This window comes from Cheilinus undulatus, linkage group 11 (assembly GCF_018320785.1).
Source record: "Cheilinus undulatus linkage group 11, ASM1832078v1, whole genome shotgun sequence".
Classification (NCBI taxonomy): domain Eukaryota; kingdom Metazoa; phylum Chordata; class Actinopteri; order Labriformes; family Labridae; genus Cheilinus; species Cheilinus undulatus.
Genome location: NC_054875.1, coordinates 30,313,547 through 30,332,136, shown reverse-complemented (window position 1 = coordinate 30,332,136; position 18,590 = coordinate 30,313,547). Strand labels below are relative to the sequence as shown.

Below are 18,590 nucleotides of genomic sequence, written 5' to 3'. Positions count from 1 at the left end.
TGCTGTTAATTATTCATGTGTCAGTAATGTGCACAGCTGGTCCCCTCTCAAACAGCAAGAGGGAGGAGAGAACTAAATTGATCTCTACTCAGACATTCAAGTAAAGCCCTGAATGCAGATGGAGCGGCGTCTGCTGATAATCATGTCTATACGGACTGCATTGCTGGTCTGATAATGTATTTTATTTTCTATATGCTAATGTTTATATAGCTCAAATGATGGCAATGCCTGGTCTTGACTGGAATGTCCTGAACACTAGTGGATGCAATTTAATCTTTAAAAGGTTTTCATATAACACAAAACACACCATGTTCACTGTGAAGCACTGCGGTGGCAGCATCATACTGTGGGGATGCTTCTCAGCATTCGACCCTAGAAGGCTTGTGAAGGTAGGTGGCAAAACGAATGCTGCAAAATAAAGGAAAATCATGGAGTGTGATTGTATTCAGTCTGCAAGGGAACTTTGGCATGGGAGAAGAATTTTATTCCAGCAAGACAATGACCTGAAGCATACAGGGGAAGCTACACATAAATGGTTCAAAGACAACAAGGTGAATATTCTGGAGTGCCTGAGTCAAAGCCCAGACTTCCATCCAGTAGAGAATTTGTGGCTGGACTTGAAAAAAGCTGTTCATGCCTGATTCCTGTTCAGCCCAACAGAGCTTGAGCAGTTTTGCAAAGAAGAATGGAGTAAAATTGTAGTGTCTAGATGTGCAAACCTGATTGAGACCTAGCAACACAGACTCAGTGCTGTGATGGCAGCCAAAGGTGCATCTTCTAAATACTGACTTAAAGGGTTTGAATATTTAAGTATGGTGTATGCTTGTGTTGTAATTTTTTTGTTGTCAAAAAGCCAGATTGACCATTTCAGATTTATAAAATCAATACAAGGGTAAAACATCCAAGTGGTTGAATACTTTTACAGGCACTGTACAACTTTTCAGAGTTAGTTTTATCCTCACGTTACCTCAAGGTGTGAATGTCAACATGAATATACATCATTGAGACTTCCTTTCACACCTTCTTGCCTGTTTCCTCTCCAGGTGTGCCTGTGTCCTCTGAATCTGTCTGTGTAGAGGAGCATGTTGTGACAGCCATGTCTCTGGAGATGGAGAAGACCATCACCAAGCTGATGTACGACTTCCAGAGGAACTCCACCTCTGATGATGACTCCGGATGTGCGCTGGAGGAGTATGCTTGGGTTCCTCCAGGTCTCAGTCCTGAACAGGTAAACAAACTCCACCACTTTAGTTCACTTTCTTATTCACCACGTGTTTCTGTCAGTCTTCATTTTCTCATTATTCAGGGCTGTTTTTGTCCAGTACTGCCAGGCCATAACAAATTGAAATGAATCACTCTGAAGAATTGAATTATTTGGATGATAAAACATCTGTGATATTTTCCTAATAATCCTGAGGTGGAAAATTAACTGATTTGAAAGCAAGACAAAGGGATCATGACTGTTTTTTGATCACTTCATAGTAGTTAACCCTTTTCAAGGAGAAGGTGAATTCAAGGATGACACATAAGATAGCTGTCAGGTTGTTTTATGGGAAAAAAAGAAATGATTGCAAGGACATTTTCAGCTGTCAGTTTGAAATTCACTATAGGAAACAAGTCCAAAGTCAGATGGAAGGCAGGAAAACAAAAGGCCAAAAGAGGTAACAGTTAGGTAGTTCTATTGTATGGATTTGGCCTTATTCCCCTCATTAAACATTTTATTTTTTTTCTGTCATATGATATTGTATGGTATGGTATCCTATCCTATCCTATTACATTGCATTTCATCCTATTTCATCTTAGCATTTTACCTCATCATGTCCTACAGTATCATATTGTATCATACCATAATAATCTTTTTGTGTTCTATCATTGTGTCTTATCATGTGATACCTTATCGTATCCTATCTTATGCATTTTGTATAATTGTATTGTTTTGCATTGTATCATACTGAATTGTATCCCCTTGTCCCTTAGCGTATGGCATGGTATTGTATGGTAAGGCATGGCATGGCATGGCATGGTTCAGTACAGTACGGTATGGTACGGTATAGCACGATACGGTATGATATCCTATGGTATCCTATGGTATAGCATTGTATTGTATCATATCATATTGTGCAGTATTTTAGAGTATGTCAGCGCTTAACGGCGCACATTCCTAATAATATTGAGTCATGTTATATCATGCGGTGCTATCATATCCTTCAGTTTTACATTGTGCTGTATCATGTTGTATCATTGTCATCAGATTGTGTTATAGCATATTGTGTCATAGTGTTTTTTATCATTGTTTCTTATTGTTTTTGTACTGAATAACACTTGGTATAGAATATTTGAATGTATTCAAGTCTGAACATAAATGATGAAAGAAAGAACAGAGCAGATATACAGTAGAATGTCTGTTTAATGACACTTTAGTTTGCCAAGCCTTTGTCTTTTCTTCATGTTGTTGCAAATTGAAACCAAAAGGAATGAAAGTAATTTGAGTCAGTGAATGTTTCAATGGATTTAATTGGAAATGTTTTTTTAAATCCAGGTTTCACATTCCTGTCTGGACTCATTTGCAGTTTAGGGGCCTTTTAATTGCATGCATGACCAAGCTAATGTAATTAATAGTGCAGATCTTCACTTCCCCCCCTTTTTTACCTTTTTTGTGCTGTTCTGCCATAAGATAAACACAGTTCTTTTGAGCTACATTGTGGACTAACAAAAAGAACTGTCTTTATTAAGTAAGGGCAGCACTCTAATACAACAGGCCTCCCAGGGTTCTGTTAACAGATGACAGGCCGGGCTGATAACAGTCATTTTCTCCAGTCAGCCATCTTGACAGGATGCTGAAAGAGGCTGCAGTCTCTCTAATCCAACAGGGGGTGCAGGCAGTTGAGGCTGCCTGTTGCTTTTTTAATATGCTTGAATGTGATGATTTTTTAGCCTGCCACTCTGAGTTTCTTTCTGCACAATGTCATTAATGTTGACAACACCTCATGCTGCACAGTTCATGGAACTGTCAGATCTGAAGAACCCCATTTGAACTACATTCCCTGTGACTTAAAGGTTCATCTTTGTAGCTCGTTGACAGGTTTATTCCCAAATTTTTGACATAAGTAAACCACACTGGTGCCCCTGGTTAAACTGTGGACTGCTAAACACCTCTGACCTATTTTTGAGTAGATACTAAAGCAGATTGCATAAGTAATGGTTGCAACACCTAAAATTGGAGCACATTTTTTCTCTTTGTTCTGCTCCATTGTGAAAAGCAACACTATCTGGTTTCTATTCAGATTATTTCTAGAGCAAGGGAGGACAGGATTGCCTTGCATAAGTTTGAACTGTTATTCAACTCTGAATTAAGTTGCAAAATATTGATTAAATATTGATTCTTTAGAGCAGAATAATACACTTTTATTGATGGATAATTTTTCATAGTCTTTTCATTGCGTACGGTCAGCAATTTTGCAAAGAAAGGTTTGTTGCTGGCTAATCTATTAGATCGAGTAATGCAGGAATTTCAGTTAGACTGTTTTTGCAGCATGATGCACAAGGGAAAATGTTGCATTAGTGTGAATATCCACTCACTTTTACAGTTGTGTCCTTCCAACTTTCTGTAATTGATTTTGGATTCTAGAGAGAAGTTCATCACCCAGAGTGACCCCGACTTTGAAAATGGGCACGACGTTAAGTGTCACCCTCCAAAGTGTAGTATTAATCAAGAGGGTGGGCCATAGAAAGCACGAGGGGCAGCACTTAGAGATACACATTTCCTCTGCCTTTCACTCTCCACCCCACTGATTATGGAAATTAGATCACAACAACTCCAACAGAATAGATCTTTACACTGAACTGAAACTAGTCCACTTTGTGTCAAAGGCTGTTTTGCTGAAAATCACAGACAAGTGACAAGATTGCTTTCCATCGTTTGGAGTGTTTACCAATCAAGGTTTTCTTCTTTTCACTCACTAACATGCATATATAAAAAGGTTCACACCAGGGCTATAAAGGGCTTCTGCTTCATGAATTCTAATACCAGTGTCAGTATGGGTAACTGACATTTCCTCAAAGCATGGTGAATATTAGCCATTGAATTTTTAAGAACCTGATTCTGTTCAAGGATATGTCTGTGGCTCATTGTACATCCCAGACACTAATTTCCAAGGGCAAAGATATTGGAGGGTAGAGCGAAAACAAATTCTATTTGCATGAAGACCATGATGAATTAATTTGAAAGTAATTTCAGATTAATTAAGGTGAACCTGTCGCAATGAGTCACTAAAACATGGTCCATTATGTAACTACCCAAATAGTCCTACAACTGCAAAGGTCAATCATTGCTGTGAAAACAAAAGTCAACAAACTACTATACTCCTAAATATTTTGATTTTTCCTTAACCTTAAAAAGTGTGTTCATTTACAAGTCTAGCCACATGTTATAACTGCTTTTTTCCTCTTCTTCAACATGGTCTTTGCATAGTTCTTCCTATGTTGGCATGTTAGCAGCTAATGTGTTAGAAGTCTAACAATGCTACCGAAATCAGAAAGAGCATACACTGAACTGCTTTATTCAGAGAGGATGACAGTGACTAAAGTTTAAAACGGGATGAGAGAGTCGGGGAGAGACAAGTGGAAAAAAGGAGCTACAGGCCAGACTTGAATGTGGACCCCCCACGTACATGAAGCACCTTATCGCTAGGCCATCTACGCAACATTAATGAGTGCTTTATGAACTATTTCAAGAACTGCTGTGATATTGTGTTGTCTGTGTTGATTTAAGAGAGACAAGATAGTGGACAGAGTCAAAAACAGGGATGAGAGAGGGGGAAATGACATAGTGAAAGATCCACAGGCCAGACTTGAACCTCATGTTTTGAGAATCCAACTAAAGCTGTTTCATTATTTGTTTACTTTTCTAAAATGGGGGGGGGGACAATCTTACCTTCACTTGGTGGCTTGAAAATTCACGTGAAATAAACTTTCATTTCTCTTCTCATATGAGTGGTTAGTAATATGGGAATTGTTCTTTAAAACGTGAAATTCAAGATCAAATTCTTCCTGTCAGGAAAGTATTCCCCATAATGTGAAAAATATCTGAAGTTTGAAGTTTACTTAGGGTATCCTTTTACAGTCTTCTTTCATGTACCAACAGTACAAACACTGCTCCACAAAAATTGAACAAAAACATAAAATAATGCATGTCTAATTGTAAATCACACACCATTAGCCTATTAGCTATGTGGTGCTTGCATATTAGCATGTTAGCATTAGCTCATTTGTCAGCTGCATGTCGCTATAGCTAGCATCAAATAAACTTAAGAGAAACTTGCACAACAGCAGGTAAGTTGGCATACATATTTTAAACAATGTATATACCCACAGACATTGCTTCTAGCATGCAGAAAAGAAATAATCGAAGCAGAATTGTGCAGCCACAGACTACAAAACGGCCGAATCCATCTACTTGCGGTTTAGATGGGAAGTACAGGTAAAAATATCGAGAGCAAAAAATAATCATCCTGAATACCACCAGATGGCGCCGGTACGCTATATCTAAGGAAAATGAACAATTAAACTACTGTGTGAGGCAGAACAACATCCAAGTCAGACTTAAAAATGTGTTGGGAAAAATAAGAGACAGGTGCCTCCCTTCCCATAAAACTATCAGTATTTATATTCCGACAGGCAGACATGGATGCAGTTTCTTGTTGAAATCAACAGTCCTAATTTAGAGGTGCTTGGCAGATTCTAGAAGAACCTCAACACATGCCGCTTTCAGTTGTCTCTCAAGGGGTACATCTCTTAATTTGCAAAACTGCAATATTTAAATGTACAGTAATGCAGTAATACAATCATTTCCTGAGTGTGAATCCATGGAGTATAGTCCTGAAGAAAACACAAGTTCATATGATATCAACTTTTTTATTTTTAAGAAAAACATACTTTCTTCGAGCTCGAAAATACCACACTAACCAGAATTCCAAAGAGTCACAGAGACATCTCTTATTTGTGGAGCCAGCTTGCCCTTTACCTTTGTCCTTTTTTTCTAGTTTTGGATGCTGTTTTTGTGCCAAATCAAATGTTTTATTGTCATGATTATGAAGGATTGGAAAGGAAAATTTACTTCTGGAACCAGAGCTCCCAAAAGAGTAGGCCTTAATACTTAAGGGCAGCTTTTGAAATGTATGTTTGTGGTTGTTTTTTGCAGGTGCATCAGTATTACAATTCCTTACCAGAAGAGAAGGTCCCCTACATAAACAGCCCTGGAGAGAAATACCGCATCAAACAATTGCTGCACCAGTTGCCACCACATGATAATGAGGTAAACCAGCACAATGAGCTTCACATTTGACCAAAAAGCCTGACTCAAAATAGGGTTGTGTGCCTTTTGCATCAGTTTAACCTGCACAAATGATGTGAGAAAAGACTGACTGATTAAACATACACACTCAAAGGGTTACACACACCCCTAAGTGTGCTGCAGAGAAAACAGCGTCTCTTTATGTGTATTTGAATGAGCCATTATGAAGTAGCTTGGGAGAAATTGGCCACTCTCTGTGCAGATTTAACCTCATCATATCATAAAAAATGACTGCTCAGAGTTGGTGAGAATTGCACTGCTGTATAAAAGATGTCACATGCAAAGTTTCCAGTGAACAAAACCATTTTAATAAAGTCTGTAAGAATTACTTTGACATCAGAATCAAGGGTGAAATCAGGTCAGAATCGTCAGTTTAACTCTTCATCCACATATATGGAGACGTCTCGAGCCATTATGCTTGATGATGATGCCAGTGTTTCAAATCTGCACACAGTAAAGGTGCAGAAAGCTTCTCTTCACATTCAGTTTCAAAGGAAAAGCAAAATGCACAGAGCTGGCAACTACACTGGTGAGTTTGCACCTGAATATCATCAGCTATATACGCTTTGAGAGCTAGACAGCAGAAAGTGAAATAATCTGCAATTTTTGGAGCTATTAGCAGCTGCAAACTGTTCTTAGTGAATCAGGCCCACATTTTCTCTTTGTGGGTGTAAAATGCTGCAGTCAGGAAGTGTCCTCAGTTTTTCCGATGATGCCTGATGATGAATCATGTTGTTCAGGTCCGTTATTGCAACGCGTTGGATGAGGAGGAGAAACGAGAGCTGAAGCTCTTCAGCAACCAGCGGAAAAAGGACAACTTGGGAAGAGGCAATGTTCGTCCTTTTCCTCTCACCATCAATGGGGCCATTTGTGACAAGGTAAAATCAGCAAATACCCTTCAATCCTCTTCTTTCCTCTTATCCTCCATTCCACACATAAATGATATCAATGGGCCTTTTAAAACTTTATAGCCTTTTTTCTCAAGAAATGTCTTTCTCTTTTCCATCTGTGTAATTCAGCCCATTTTAAATTACGTTTCTGGTTTTGCTTTAATGGGGTCTTTTAATGTTTCACCAGATGGATAAACCTGAGATTAAAAAAAAAAAAAAAATTATAGAAAGATACAGCTGATTTCAAGTACCACGCTCTTGCTCACCCTCTTCTTCACTTGCAGTTTGTATTCATGACTTTTACTTCTTCCCCTTCAACATTTCTCCTATGTCTTTCCTTTTATTTTTTCTTTGAACAAATCCCATCTCCTCCCCTCTCCTCTTCACAGTGCGGTGGTCAGATAAATGGAGGGGACATTGTGGTTTTTGCAGCACGAGCAGGCCACGGACAATGCTGGCACCCTCACTGCTTTGTTTGTGGCATGTGTGAGGAGCTATTGGTGGATCTCATCTACTTCTACCAAGATGGAAAGATCTACTGTGGCCGGCACCACGCTGAGAGGCTGAAGCCCCGCTGCTGCGCCTGTGATGAGGTGTGCCTGTCAGGGCCTGGAGCTCTCAGGGTTGGACATGGCAGAATGGTTCACAGCTCAGAGACTTGGATATAGTTAAAACTGGTCTGGAGAGAAAATATGTCTCGTTGTCAGGCCATGTCTCAGAGAGTCTGCTTGTTATCTAACCAAAATGTGTGACAAGCAAGCCAGCGATAACAATAATAATAACTCTGGACACTGTGCTAGCAAGTAAAAGAAGCCTGGTATTGTTTATTTACTATAGAGGCTGGTGGACAATTTATTAATCAATGAGTAGTATTATTCTAATCAGATCATTTAATTCTCCTTGAGTCAGAAGCATTTTTGTACCGCTGACACTGACACCTAATTAAGAGGACACCAACATTTCTACCTGCTGGTTACATTAAAATTGAGATTTTTTTTAAGATTTGGACATTTTGACACATCCAAAAGGTGGGAAGTACAAATAAGTAAGATGTCTACATCAGCAGTGTTTGTAGATTAACTGTAAACCTGCCAAGACTTCAGGGAGGTTGATAATATAGGGAAAATGATATTTCTTCACACACTTAAAATAGTTTTTCTTTATCTAATTTCTAACATTAACCAATAAAAGACACATAAGAGGGAAATACCTATTTAACTGAATTACAAACAACTACAAAGCTGATAAGAAAACATGGAATGGTGTGTAACCAAAGATATAGTGCCTATAAAACCTGTTCACCTCCTTGGATGCTTTATCCTTTTATTGATTGTATAAATGAGTCATGGTCAATATAATGTAACTTTTTTTTAACTAAAATGATAAAAAAATAAAACTTTAAAATGTCAAAGTGAACACAGATTTATACAAAGAAATGTCAACTAAATTACCATATGTGATGTAAAATAAGTAACTGCATAAATATTCACCCCTTTAAAGTGACTGACCTAATTCAACAGAGGTCCAGCCAACTGGCGCTAGTAGTCTCACATTTAGTGAAATGGGTATTTACCTGAGTGCAGAGAATGTATCTCAAGTAATTGTAGTATTAAGACACTTGTGTCTGGATGGTCCAGTCACTGGTTTATCAGTATTCCTGGCCACCATTATACCATGGAGATAAAAGAACACTCCAAGTAACTAAGAGAAAAGGTTATTGAAAAGTGTAAATCAAGGAATGGCAACAAAACATTCCAAGGCACTGAATATATCCCAGAGTTTAGTTAAACCCATCATCAAGAAATGGAAGGAATGTGGGACATGTGTAAATCTGCCTAGATCAGGACATCCTTACATACGTGTGACCATGCAAGAGGAGGACTAGTGAGAGAGAATACCAAGACATCTATTAATACTCTGAAGGAGTTACAAGCCTCAGCAGCTGAGATGAAAGAGACTCTGCATACAACAACTGTTGCCCAGGTTGCTCTCCATTCAAAGCTTTATGGAAGAGTGGCAAAGAGAAAGCTAATGTTGAAGAAAACATAAAATTTCAACTACAGTTTACCAAAATGCATGTGGGAGACTCCATGGGCGAGTGGAAGAAAGTTATTTGGTCTGATGAGACCAATTTGGTGCTTATTTGCTATCAGACAAGACGCTTGTTTGGTGGATACCAAACACTGCGTACCACCACAAACACGCCATCTCCACTGTGAACCACAGTGTTCGAAGCATCATGCTGTGGGGATGCTTCTCAGCATTCAGCTCTAGAAGGCTTGTAAAGGTAGAGGATAAAATGAAGGTTGCAAAATACAGGAAAATCCTGGTGGAAAATCGTATCCAGTCTGCAAGAGAATTACGACTTGGGAGATGATTTATTTATATATTGCGAAAGCTACACAGAAATGCTTTAGAGACAACAAAGTGAATGTTCTGGAGTATTTAATTGACATTACTTTGTAGAGATCAGTTTTTTTGTAATTTTTATAGTCAAAAAGCCAAATTATATTGACCATGTTTGATTTATGAAATCAGTAAATGGGTAAAATATCCAAGGGGGGGTACTTGTTACAGGCCCTGTACATTTATTCTAAGGGTCCTTGGGTTAAAAGGATAAGAACAACTGTCCTGAGGGAAAATCAAAAAGTATAATGCAATAATAATGATCTAATCAAGAGGCGTTGAGGCTCCCCAAACATCTTCCTCCATTCAACATGAACTCATGACCTCAGTTCAACTTCTGACCTGTCTGAGTATCGTTGCTGATTAATGTAATGTCTGGGTCATGCAGATAATCTTTGCTGATGAATGCACCGAGGCAGAGGGCAGGCACTGGCACATGAAGCACTTCTGCTGCTACGAGTGCGAGACCACCCTTGGCGGCCAGCGCTACATCATGAAAGACGGACGGCCCCACTGCTGCAACTGCTTTGAGTCCCTTTATGCTGAGTACTGTGATGCATGTGGAGAGCACATAGGTACGGTTCCTTTTCCCTCCTTGTTGCTGCACAAACTCTGCTAACATGCATTAACTGTTACCAAAACACACTGATGTGTTTTTCTAACACTAACTGCCATTTATTCTAAGTGTAGGCGTTATCAGCTCTGTGGGCCACAGCTGTGGGGAGGCAGAGTCAGTGCAGTCAGATGTGCATGGTTATTATCATCCCAAGCTCCAGTAACAGTGAAAGAGAGTGTTTCAGAGGATGCTCCCATGTTGTATCCAGATGGGGGCTGTGAAAGATGATTACTTCCTCTAGCTGGGGAGAAGAGCTGCAGAAATATATTCACACTATCTTGCAAATCAAGTGATCATGCCTGGGTTTACGATGGTGAAATTTCTCCTTTAGGAGAAGCTCTGCTTATGCATTCATCATTTAAGCATTAAGTCTCACAAATATGAGCTCAGCCTAGCTTGTAATGGCTAAAATCAGTCAGTGGGTGTACTTGATACTGTACCTGACCAGACTTAATAGAATATCACTTTTAAAGAAGTGTTAGAGGTAGCTGCAATCACATTATCATAATTAAGCTGTTAGAGCGTGAACCCGTGTGTATTAATTAATTAACTTGTCTCTTATACATCTTACAGATTTTTTTCTGTGTTTTCTCATCTTACCAAAGGTATTGACCAAGGCCAAATGACGTACGATGGGCAGCACTGGCATGCAACTGAAGAATGTTTCTGTTGTGCCCACTGCAAGCGCTCCCTGCTGGGTCGCCCCTTCCTGCCAAAGCAGGGGCAGATTTTCTGCTCACGATCCTGCAGTGCCGGGCAGGTAGGTAGAAAAAATATATTGAATTCTTACATTATAGAAACTAACATGCATAGTATGGAAGCATAGTGTTATATTACCATGTTACAGTGCCTATAAAAAGTATTAAGCCCTTGTTTTACCCTTTTACTGATTTTATAAATTAGTCGTTGTCAAAATAATTTGGCTTTTTTGACAAAACAATTCTTTACTGTCTAACTGAAAACAGGTTTCAACGAAGTAATGTCAATTAAATAGAAATTATGTAAAATAAGTGACTGCATAAATATTCACCCCCTTACAAAACTGCCCAAGCTCTGTCAGACTGCACAGGGATCAGGCATGAACAGCCCTTTTCAAGTCCTGTTACAAATTCTCTGTTAGATTGAGGGCTGACCTCTGACTCAGCCACTCACCAACATTCACGTTGTTGTCTTTAAAGCATTTCTGTGTAGCTTTCTTTGTATGCTTCAGGTTGTTGTTTTGCTGAAAGCAAATCTTCTCCCAAGTCATAGTTCTCTTCCAGACCGAATAAGATTGTCCTCCAGAATTTTCCTGTATTTTGCCACATTCATTTGACCCTCTACCTTTACAAGCCGTCTATGGCTGACTGCTGAGAAGCATCCCCACAGCATGATGCTGCCACCACTGTGCTTCACAATGGAGATGGTGATGTGCAGTTTTTAGTGTCCATCAAACACAGCGTCTTGTCTGTTGGCCCAAAAAAATCACCATTTTGGTCTCATCAGACCAAAAAACACTTGATCATGGAGTCTCCCACATGCCTTTTGGTGACCTCTAGTTGAGATTTTATGTATGCTTTCTTTAACAGTAGCTTTCTCTTTGCCATTCTCCCATAAGGCTTTGAATGGTGAGCAACCTGGGCAAAAGTTGTTGTAGGTAGAGTTTCTCCCATCTCAGCTGCTGAGGCTTGTAGTAGTCATAGGTGTCTTGGTGGTCTCTCCCACTAGTCTTCTTCTTGCATGGTCATTCAGTTTGTGAGGAAGGCCTGATCTAGGCAGATCTACACATTCCATATTCCTTCCATTTCTTGATGATGGATTTATCTGAACCCTGGGGTATATTCAGTGCCTTGGATTTTTTTTTGTATCCATCCATGACTATACTTTTCAATAACATTTTCTGAGTTGATGGAGTGTTATTTTGCCTTCAAGCCAGGAATACTGAATAACCACCAACTGGACCATCCAGGTGTCTTAATACTACAATCACTTGAGATACATTCACTGCACTCAGGTTATCCTCATTTCACCAATTGTGAGATTGCTAGCACTAATTGACTAGAAAGCTGTTGAATTCTGTCAGTCATTTTAAAGGAGGTGAATATTTATGCAGTAACTCACTACCACTCTTATAAAGTTTGGTAGCTTTTGTCTAAATGTGGAGATGAGCCATCAGCATCTTCCCTCTCTGCTCCATGGAGAGTTGTTCTCATCCTGACCTGGGGTGGATCCCGTGGTAGCCAGGGCCAACCAGGACGCCCCTGAAATCTGTCTGGCCACCCCAAATTCCCTAGCAGTGATTGGCCATTTGCCTTGTCAGCCATTAATGAAAAGCTGTGATGAAGGCAGTTTATTTCTTTGATCACTAAGCATATCTCAACCTTCATAGGATTTGTTTTACAAACTGTAACTATCCTAAATAACTGTACTAACCTTTTACCATCAATAATGTGCCTTATCATATCATTTCATATTGTATACTATTGTATCATATGGTCCTGTAAATCATAAATGACTGTTCTATACTGTCTTATTATAAACAACCAATCAGGATCCAGATGAGTCTGACTCCTCAGATTCCGCCTTCCAAAGCGCCCGTTCCCGTGAATCCCGCCACAGCACCAAGATTGGGAAAAAGGAGCGTCGAAATGCAGAGCAGGAGCGAAGGGGTGGAGAGGCACGCCAGTCAGCTCCTCCACCCATGCCGGACCGTCTGTCTGCTGAAAGCGACCCTCTCTCTGGACAGATGGACCGTCTAAGCCTCTCCTCCAGCCAAACCCCAAGCAGGACACCTAACCGCACACCCAGCCGCACTCCAAGCCGTGCCCCGAGCCTTAATCAGGTGTGGATGAGCCGGGACGACCCTTATGTCCCTGGTGCCTATGAGGGCCCCCAGCCGGCATCCTCCCCCACACCAGCACCTATTCATCTGCTGGGTCAGTGTAACCTCAGGCAGGGCTACAATCCCAATGCAAACGCCCATCCTCCAGCTCAGAGTCCTGCCAACCCAGTTAAAAGGCCAGATTCTTGGGGGAAGGAACAAGGCAACACCAAGAGGACCCCTATGGCTGCTCTGAGGGGGCACTCCTTTAACGAGAACTGGACCCACCTCAGTCAGGATGAGTTCAGGCCCAATAAGCTGCGCACACAGATGAGCTTCAATGAGATGTCCAGCCAGAGTCAGGGCTTCTCTGACAAGAGGAGTATCAGCCTGCATGGATTCCAGAGAGATGGGAGACCTCCATTAACCAGGAGGAATCCCATCAATGCCATGAGCTTCAATGAGCCCCTAACACCTCTAGAACAGACCCCCCGTGGATCCATGGACTCCCTTACTATGTCCAATGCTACAGGTAAGCTGATCTTACTAACAGAGTTTCATACAAAATGAAATACTGCCAAGTTGAATGGAAATCTGACATTTGATTCCTTATTTTTAGCAGGTAATTCCCTGGATGGGGTCAGTAAGAGGCAGGAGCATTTGTCTCGTTTCTCCATGCCTGACCTGAGTAAAGACTCAGGTGTGAACGTTTCAGAGAAGAGCAACATGGGCACCCTCAGCTCCTCAGTCCAGTTCCACAGCACAGAGTCCCTATCCTCATCTCGCCCTTATAACAATAACATGTACACTCCACTGAGGGTGGGCTACCCCCTACAGTATTGGGATGGCCCGCAACCACTGGGCTTCGATGGGAAAGGTCATGTTGGGGTGATGGGCAGCAGTGGAAACCTGCGAATGGCTCCCATGAGTGACAGAATGCCCCGTAGACGCATCAGCGCACAAGAATCCATGTCGCAGCAGCAACCACAACCACAGCCAAGATGCCGCAAACACCATCGTGGAAATCATGGACACGGGCAGCACCGCAGCGGCCGCCACCACAAACGCTCTCGTCGCTCCCGCTCTGACAATGCCTTACATCTTGTGGCTGACCGGCCAGCTCAACTTGTAGAGCTGCCCTATCGTCGCGTCCAGGAGGATTATGATCGCTTCCCCTCTGGTAGTGCTGCTCGGGAGTTTCTCGGTCTGGAAGCGGGAGGGTACAGACAGCCGCCTCACCGGCCATGCCCCCGCACCACCTCGGATCTCACCCTGCAGAATGCTGGCTGGCAGCCTGTAGGGCTAGGTGGGCCATGCTGGGGTGACGGCTATGTGGAGGCCGCAGATCCCTGGTGCTCCAGCTGCTCTTCTTCTTCTGAGTCAGAGGGAGACGAGGGTTATTTCTTGGGCGAGCCAATCCCTCGGCCTGTACAGCTTTGCTACATCAACAATGAGGAGCTGCGCCATCGCTACACTCCCACCGGAGTCCATCACGGACCTCTGCATGGACCGATTCATGGCCAGATGCACAACCGCCAGAGGAGGAAGAGCAAAAACTGCGTTATTTCCTAGATATAGAGCAAAAGGATGGTGAGAGATGAGCAGGGGAGTGAAAGAGAGAGAGGTAAGGAGACAGATACAGGAACAGAGAGGTGGAACAGAGGGAGTGGGAAGGTGAGAGTGAGACAGTTGACAGTGAGATTGAACATGTTTGTGTGTTTATGTGTGTGTGCATGAGAGTGTGTGTCAGGGTTGAAGAGAGAAAAGTCCTATTTTATGTGCTTGTGAGCTTACACAACTCTACACTGGGTAGTGTTTGTGTACACCTACACAGAATGATCTAATCATAAGAGGAAGCTCAGCTGGCTTACACAACAGGAATGTTTACAGTGATAGAAATCAACTCCTCTGATGGCACCAGGATGCACTGATGAATTTGACTACAAGATTCTCTGTGGTCAAGGAAAAATAAGATGTATGTGTGTCTTTGCGTGTATTCGTGTTACAGAGCAAATGAACAATTCCTTTGCAGTCCAAGAAAGGGAAGTAAAACTGATCAAACGGCAGCGATCGGACTGTTCATGTCACAGTTCAGGGATCCAAGCCCTGGGCACTAAAACGTATTCTATGTGGACAAACCAGAAATTGTGTTGGGATAGTGAAAGTTACGTGCTAGATTCCAAGCTATGTCATTGTTTACCTCAGTGGAATCCAAATGCTGCTGGAATATAGTGTTGGCTCGCTAGCCCTGTTATCACCTTGTATAAATAGTCTGTTGAACTTTGTGCTCTACATAGCCAGATCTCTCCATGCTTAACCAAGGACAGAGAGCCAGACAGCCTCTGCTCCTTGACCATTCAGGCACAGTAACGTCAGGTATGGTCCCGTTTTCTCTTCTGCAACATGCTTTGTATTTTGAGAGTTACCTATAGATGAGTAAGAATAATAATGCTAACAATAATAATAGAAATGCAAATAATAATTATAATAGTATTAAAGAATAATACCTGTTAAATGTATATATAATAATAAAATTAATAAAGTAATGGTTGTAGTAATGTAAATGTTATGTACATATTGTCTTAAATATTTATATATTTTGTAACTAAAGAATCATTATTTGTATAACATGATGTAGAGATAGGGAGACTTGCATGTTCAATCGTTGTTGTCTCATATTGAAAATAAAGTGTACTTCAATGAACAACCACCCCATTGTCTCTGTAAGTTGTACACGTTTTGACGCAGACACTTTCTGCTCCCTTCCACAAAGGGAGCATGGGTTGTAATGCAGTGTGATGACGCATTTACAAAAGATGAACCATGCTTGGGCCAGGCTGGGCTCCCCAGCTGGGAATGGGGAGGGGCCACATATACAGGATACGTCATCAAAAAGTACTGAAAAAAATTCTATAGCCCTTTTTTGTTGGTGGTGGTTTAAGATCTTTTTTTTAAACATGCATTTCTATGCAGCACAGCAGGAAAACTCAGGTGAAAGGAATGGCATGGTATCCTTGGGCCTTTAATTGTCCCAGTAAGACGTGCTATTAGGTCTGCACATTGTGGGGACTGGCTGTCTTGAATGGACTATAGTTATCTTTAATTTTATTAATTACATCTTATACATGATTTTTCTCCCTTAACATGCTGGGAGAAAGGTCTATTGATATAAAATTCATTGAACAAGGTCAATGGGAGATGGGATCACCATGGTAGCAATAAGTACTGCCAACAGAGTACATCTGGGTCTAATGGGAAATGCATTGATTTTAGTGGCTTTTGGTCACAAATGAAGCACTGAACATATTTAAATGTTGAACTATTAATAGAGCCAAAGAAAGAGAACAGAATAACACAGAACAAGAAGTGCTGGTACTAGGCTCAAGGTAAAGGCAGAATATTGGGTGGGAATAAGAATAAGGTTGACTATGAAAGGCAACTTCTGGTTTCATCAACATACAAAAAGTAAACAAATGGTGAACTTTTCGCTGATAGAAACCAACTCGTTATCAAACCCAATGCTGCTTCAACACATAAACCCAACAGATGTTGAATATGGAAATCAGGTTGTTGACACAAACCCAAAAATTTGGCAGGTGTTGAGATTTGACAAGACAATCAGAATGATGACCACAACCAAATATGGCCAAATGTCCACCAGTTTTTACAGAAGCAAAAACTACTGTCCATAAAGTAGATCTGAGTCTAATGGAAACTTCATTCATCTAAATATAATTTTTTTAGAATTGTTTAAAATTGAACACATTTAAAATGCTTAACTTTGAATAGAGCTAAAGAATGAGTACAAGAAACACATAATTCATTAAAATAACCCCAGGGAAGCACAAGAACTGCCTCTGGACATCAGTGGAAAGGCAGCACACTGGCTGGATATGAGGTTGATGTTGAAAGTCATTAGACAGACACATTAAACTTTGGTGAAAATTAAAACCAGCTTGACATCAAATCAACCGTTGCCTAGATCTCAACAACGAACACTGGATGTCTTGGAATTGACGGCGTATGTGATGATCAGGTTGAGGTCAAAACACTGCTTTAAGTTGACATTTATATTCAAAACCAAAGGGGATAAATGTTGATATTTCTTTGTGTGCATGAAACCCAGGTTTAAGTTGAAAATCAGAAAATATGAGTGACCCCTCCATGATGACAAGCAATAACAGATTGCTTTTTCAAATTGAGTGGTGTACAATAAGATGACAACACTATGCGCAGCTAACAGATTCTGCTAACCAACATCCAGTGTCTACTCCCAAAACTCAAAATCAAGCAGCATGATACATGACTTTAGAGCAAACGAGCTAAATTTGGATAGCTGTTAGCTACTGCTACGTCAGTGAATGAGCAAACACAGTAAATTTGGCTTACTGTTGGCTACAACAATTGATAGGCAAATAAGCTAAAAGTGACTAGCTTTTAGCTACCTCTTACATTCTTTTAAAAGTAAATAAGTTAAATTGGCTAGCTTTAAGCTACATCCAATGATGAGTATACAAAATAAATGAAGCTAGCTGTTAGCTACCTGTTACATCTATTAATGAGTAAACAAGCTAAATGTGGCTAGCTGTTAGCTACCTCCTACATCTATTGATGAGTAAACCAGCAAGATGTGGCTAGATTTTAGCTACTAGCTACATCCACTGAAGAGTAAACAAGCTAAATGTGGCTAGCTGTTAGCAACATCCATTCATTGGTAAATAAACTAAATGTGGCTAGCTGTTATTTACCTACTACATTTAGTGATGAGTAAACAAGCTAAACTTGGCTAGATGTTAGCTACATCCGTTCATCTGTAAACAAATTAGATTTGGCTAGCTGTTATAAAAATGTTTAATATTTATAATCTCAGTCGATGTGGCTACAATTGTTGTGGGAGCAGATCAGGAAGGGAAAGATCATTCTTAACACACAGGTCAGGGATGGGATAATCAGGCCACAGAATGTCACAATTATCTTATAATATGTACCCTGAAAGTAAAAGACGCCATGCATAATGAAAACAGTCATATAGGCTCCATACTAATTTTCTTCCTTACATACAGAGATGCTTTAAGTGGTAAAATTCTGAGAAAATTCATCGACTCATGATATTTTTCAAATAATTCCCCTTTTCAGTTCAAACTAGATCCCTGGAAAGATGAAAGTTATTCACAAATCATCATAGCACATAAGGTGCAAAAGCTCCTAAGGTGCAAAGCTGTGGTGAGGCAGACTTTAAAGAGGCTTGAGTTTGTCAAAGCTGAAGAGAAAATTGCAGAGAGATGGGGGGAGAGCAGAAATGCTTTCCAAAAGCTGAATCATGCTGAGTTAAGTAATGCTACAGATTTGATTATGCAAGGATCATGTTTGCAGTGGATTTTATTGGAGATGTGTTCCAACCTAACACAACAACACAATATCACAGGAAATGAAAGTGATCACAACATTAAGATATTTGGCACCAGCACAGCAGGGATGACTTGGGTTTGTCACAGCTGTCAATCATCAGAGGATACTGATGGAAAG

General features: G+C 40.6%; 1 protein-coding gene across 2 annotated transcripts in view; it reads left to right on the top strand.

The window, feature by feature from the left end:
* The window catches only part of LOC121517059 (prickle-like protein 2), a 64,206-nt gene extending 48,503 nt beyond the window's left edge, over positions 1-15,703 (top strand). The window contains exons 3-10 of one of the 2 annotated variants that reach the window (XM_041798564.1): positions 1,044-1,228; positions 6,200-6,313; positions 7,093-7,230; positions 7,632-7,835; positions 10,037-10,223; positions 10,870-11,024; positions 12,795-13,596; positions 13,687-15,703. In XM_041798564.1, the coding sequence (XP_041654498.1) occupies positions 1,097-1,228; positions 6,200-6,313; positions 7,093-7,230; positions 7,632-7,835; positions 10,037-10,223; positions 10,870-11,024; positions 12,795-13,596; positions 13,687-14,636 (2,682 nt within the window). In that variant the 5' untranslated portion in view covers positions 1,044-1,096 and the 3' untranslated portion in view covers positions 14,637-15,703. Of the gene's footprint in view, positions 1-1,043; positions 1,229-6,199; positions 6,314-7,092; positions 7,231-7,631; positions 7,836-10,036; positions 10,224-10,869; positions 11,025-12,794; positions 13,597-13,683 lie in introns of both variants that reach the window. The other variant, XM_041798563.1, reaches the window with a different exon arrangement.
* Positions 15,704-18,590: the final 2,887 nt, after the last annotated feature.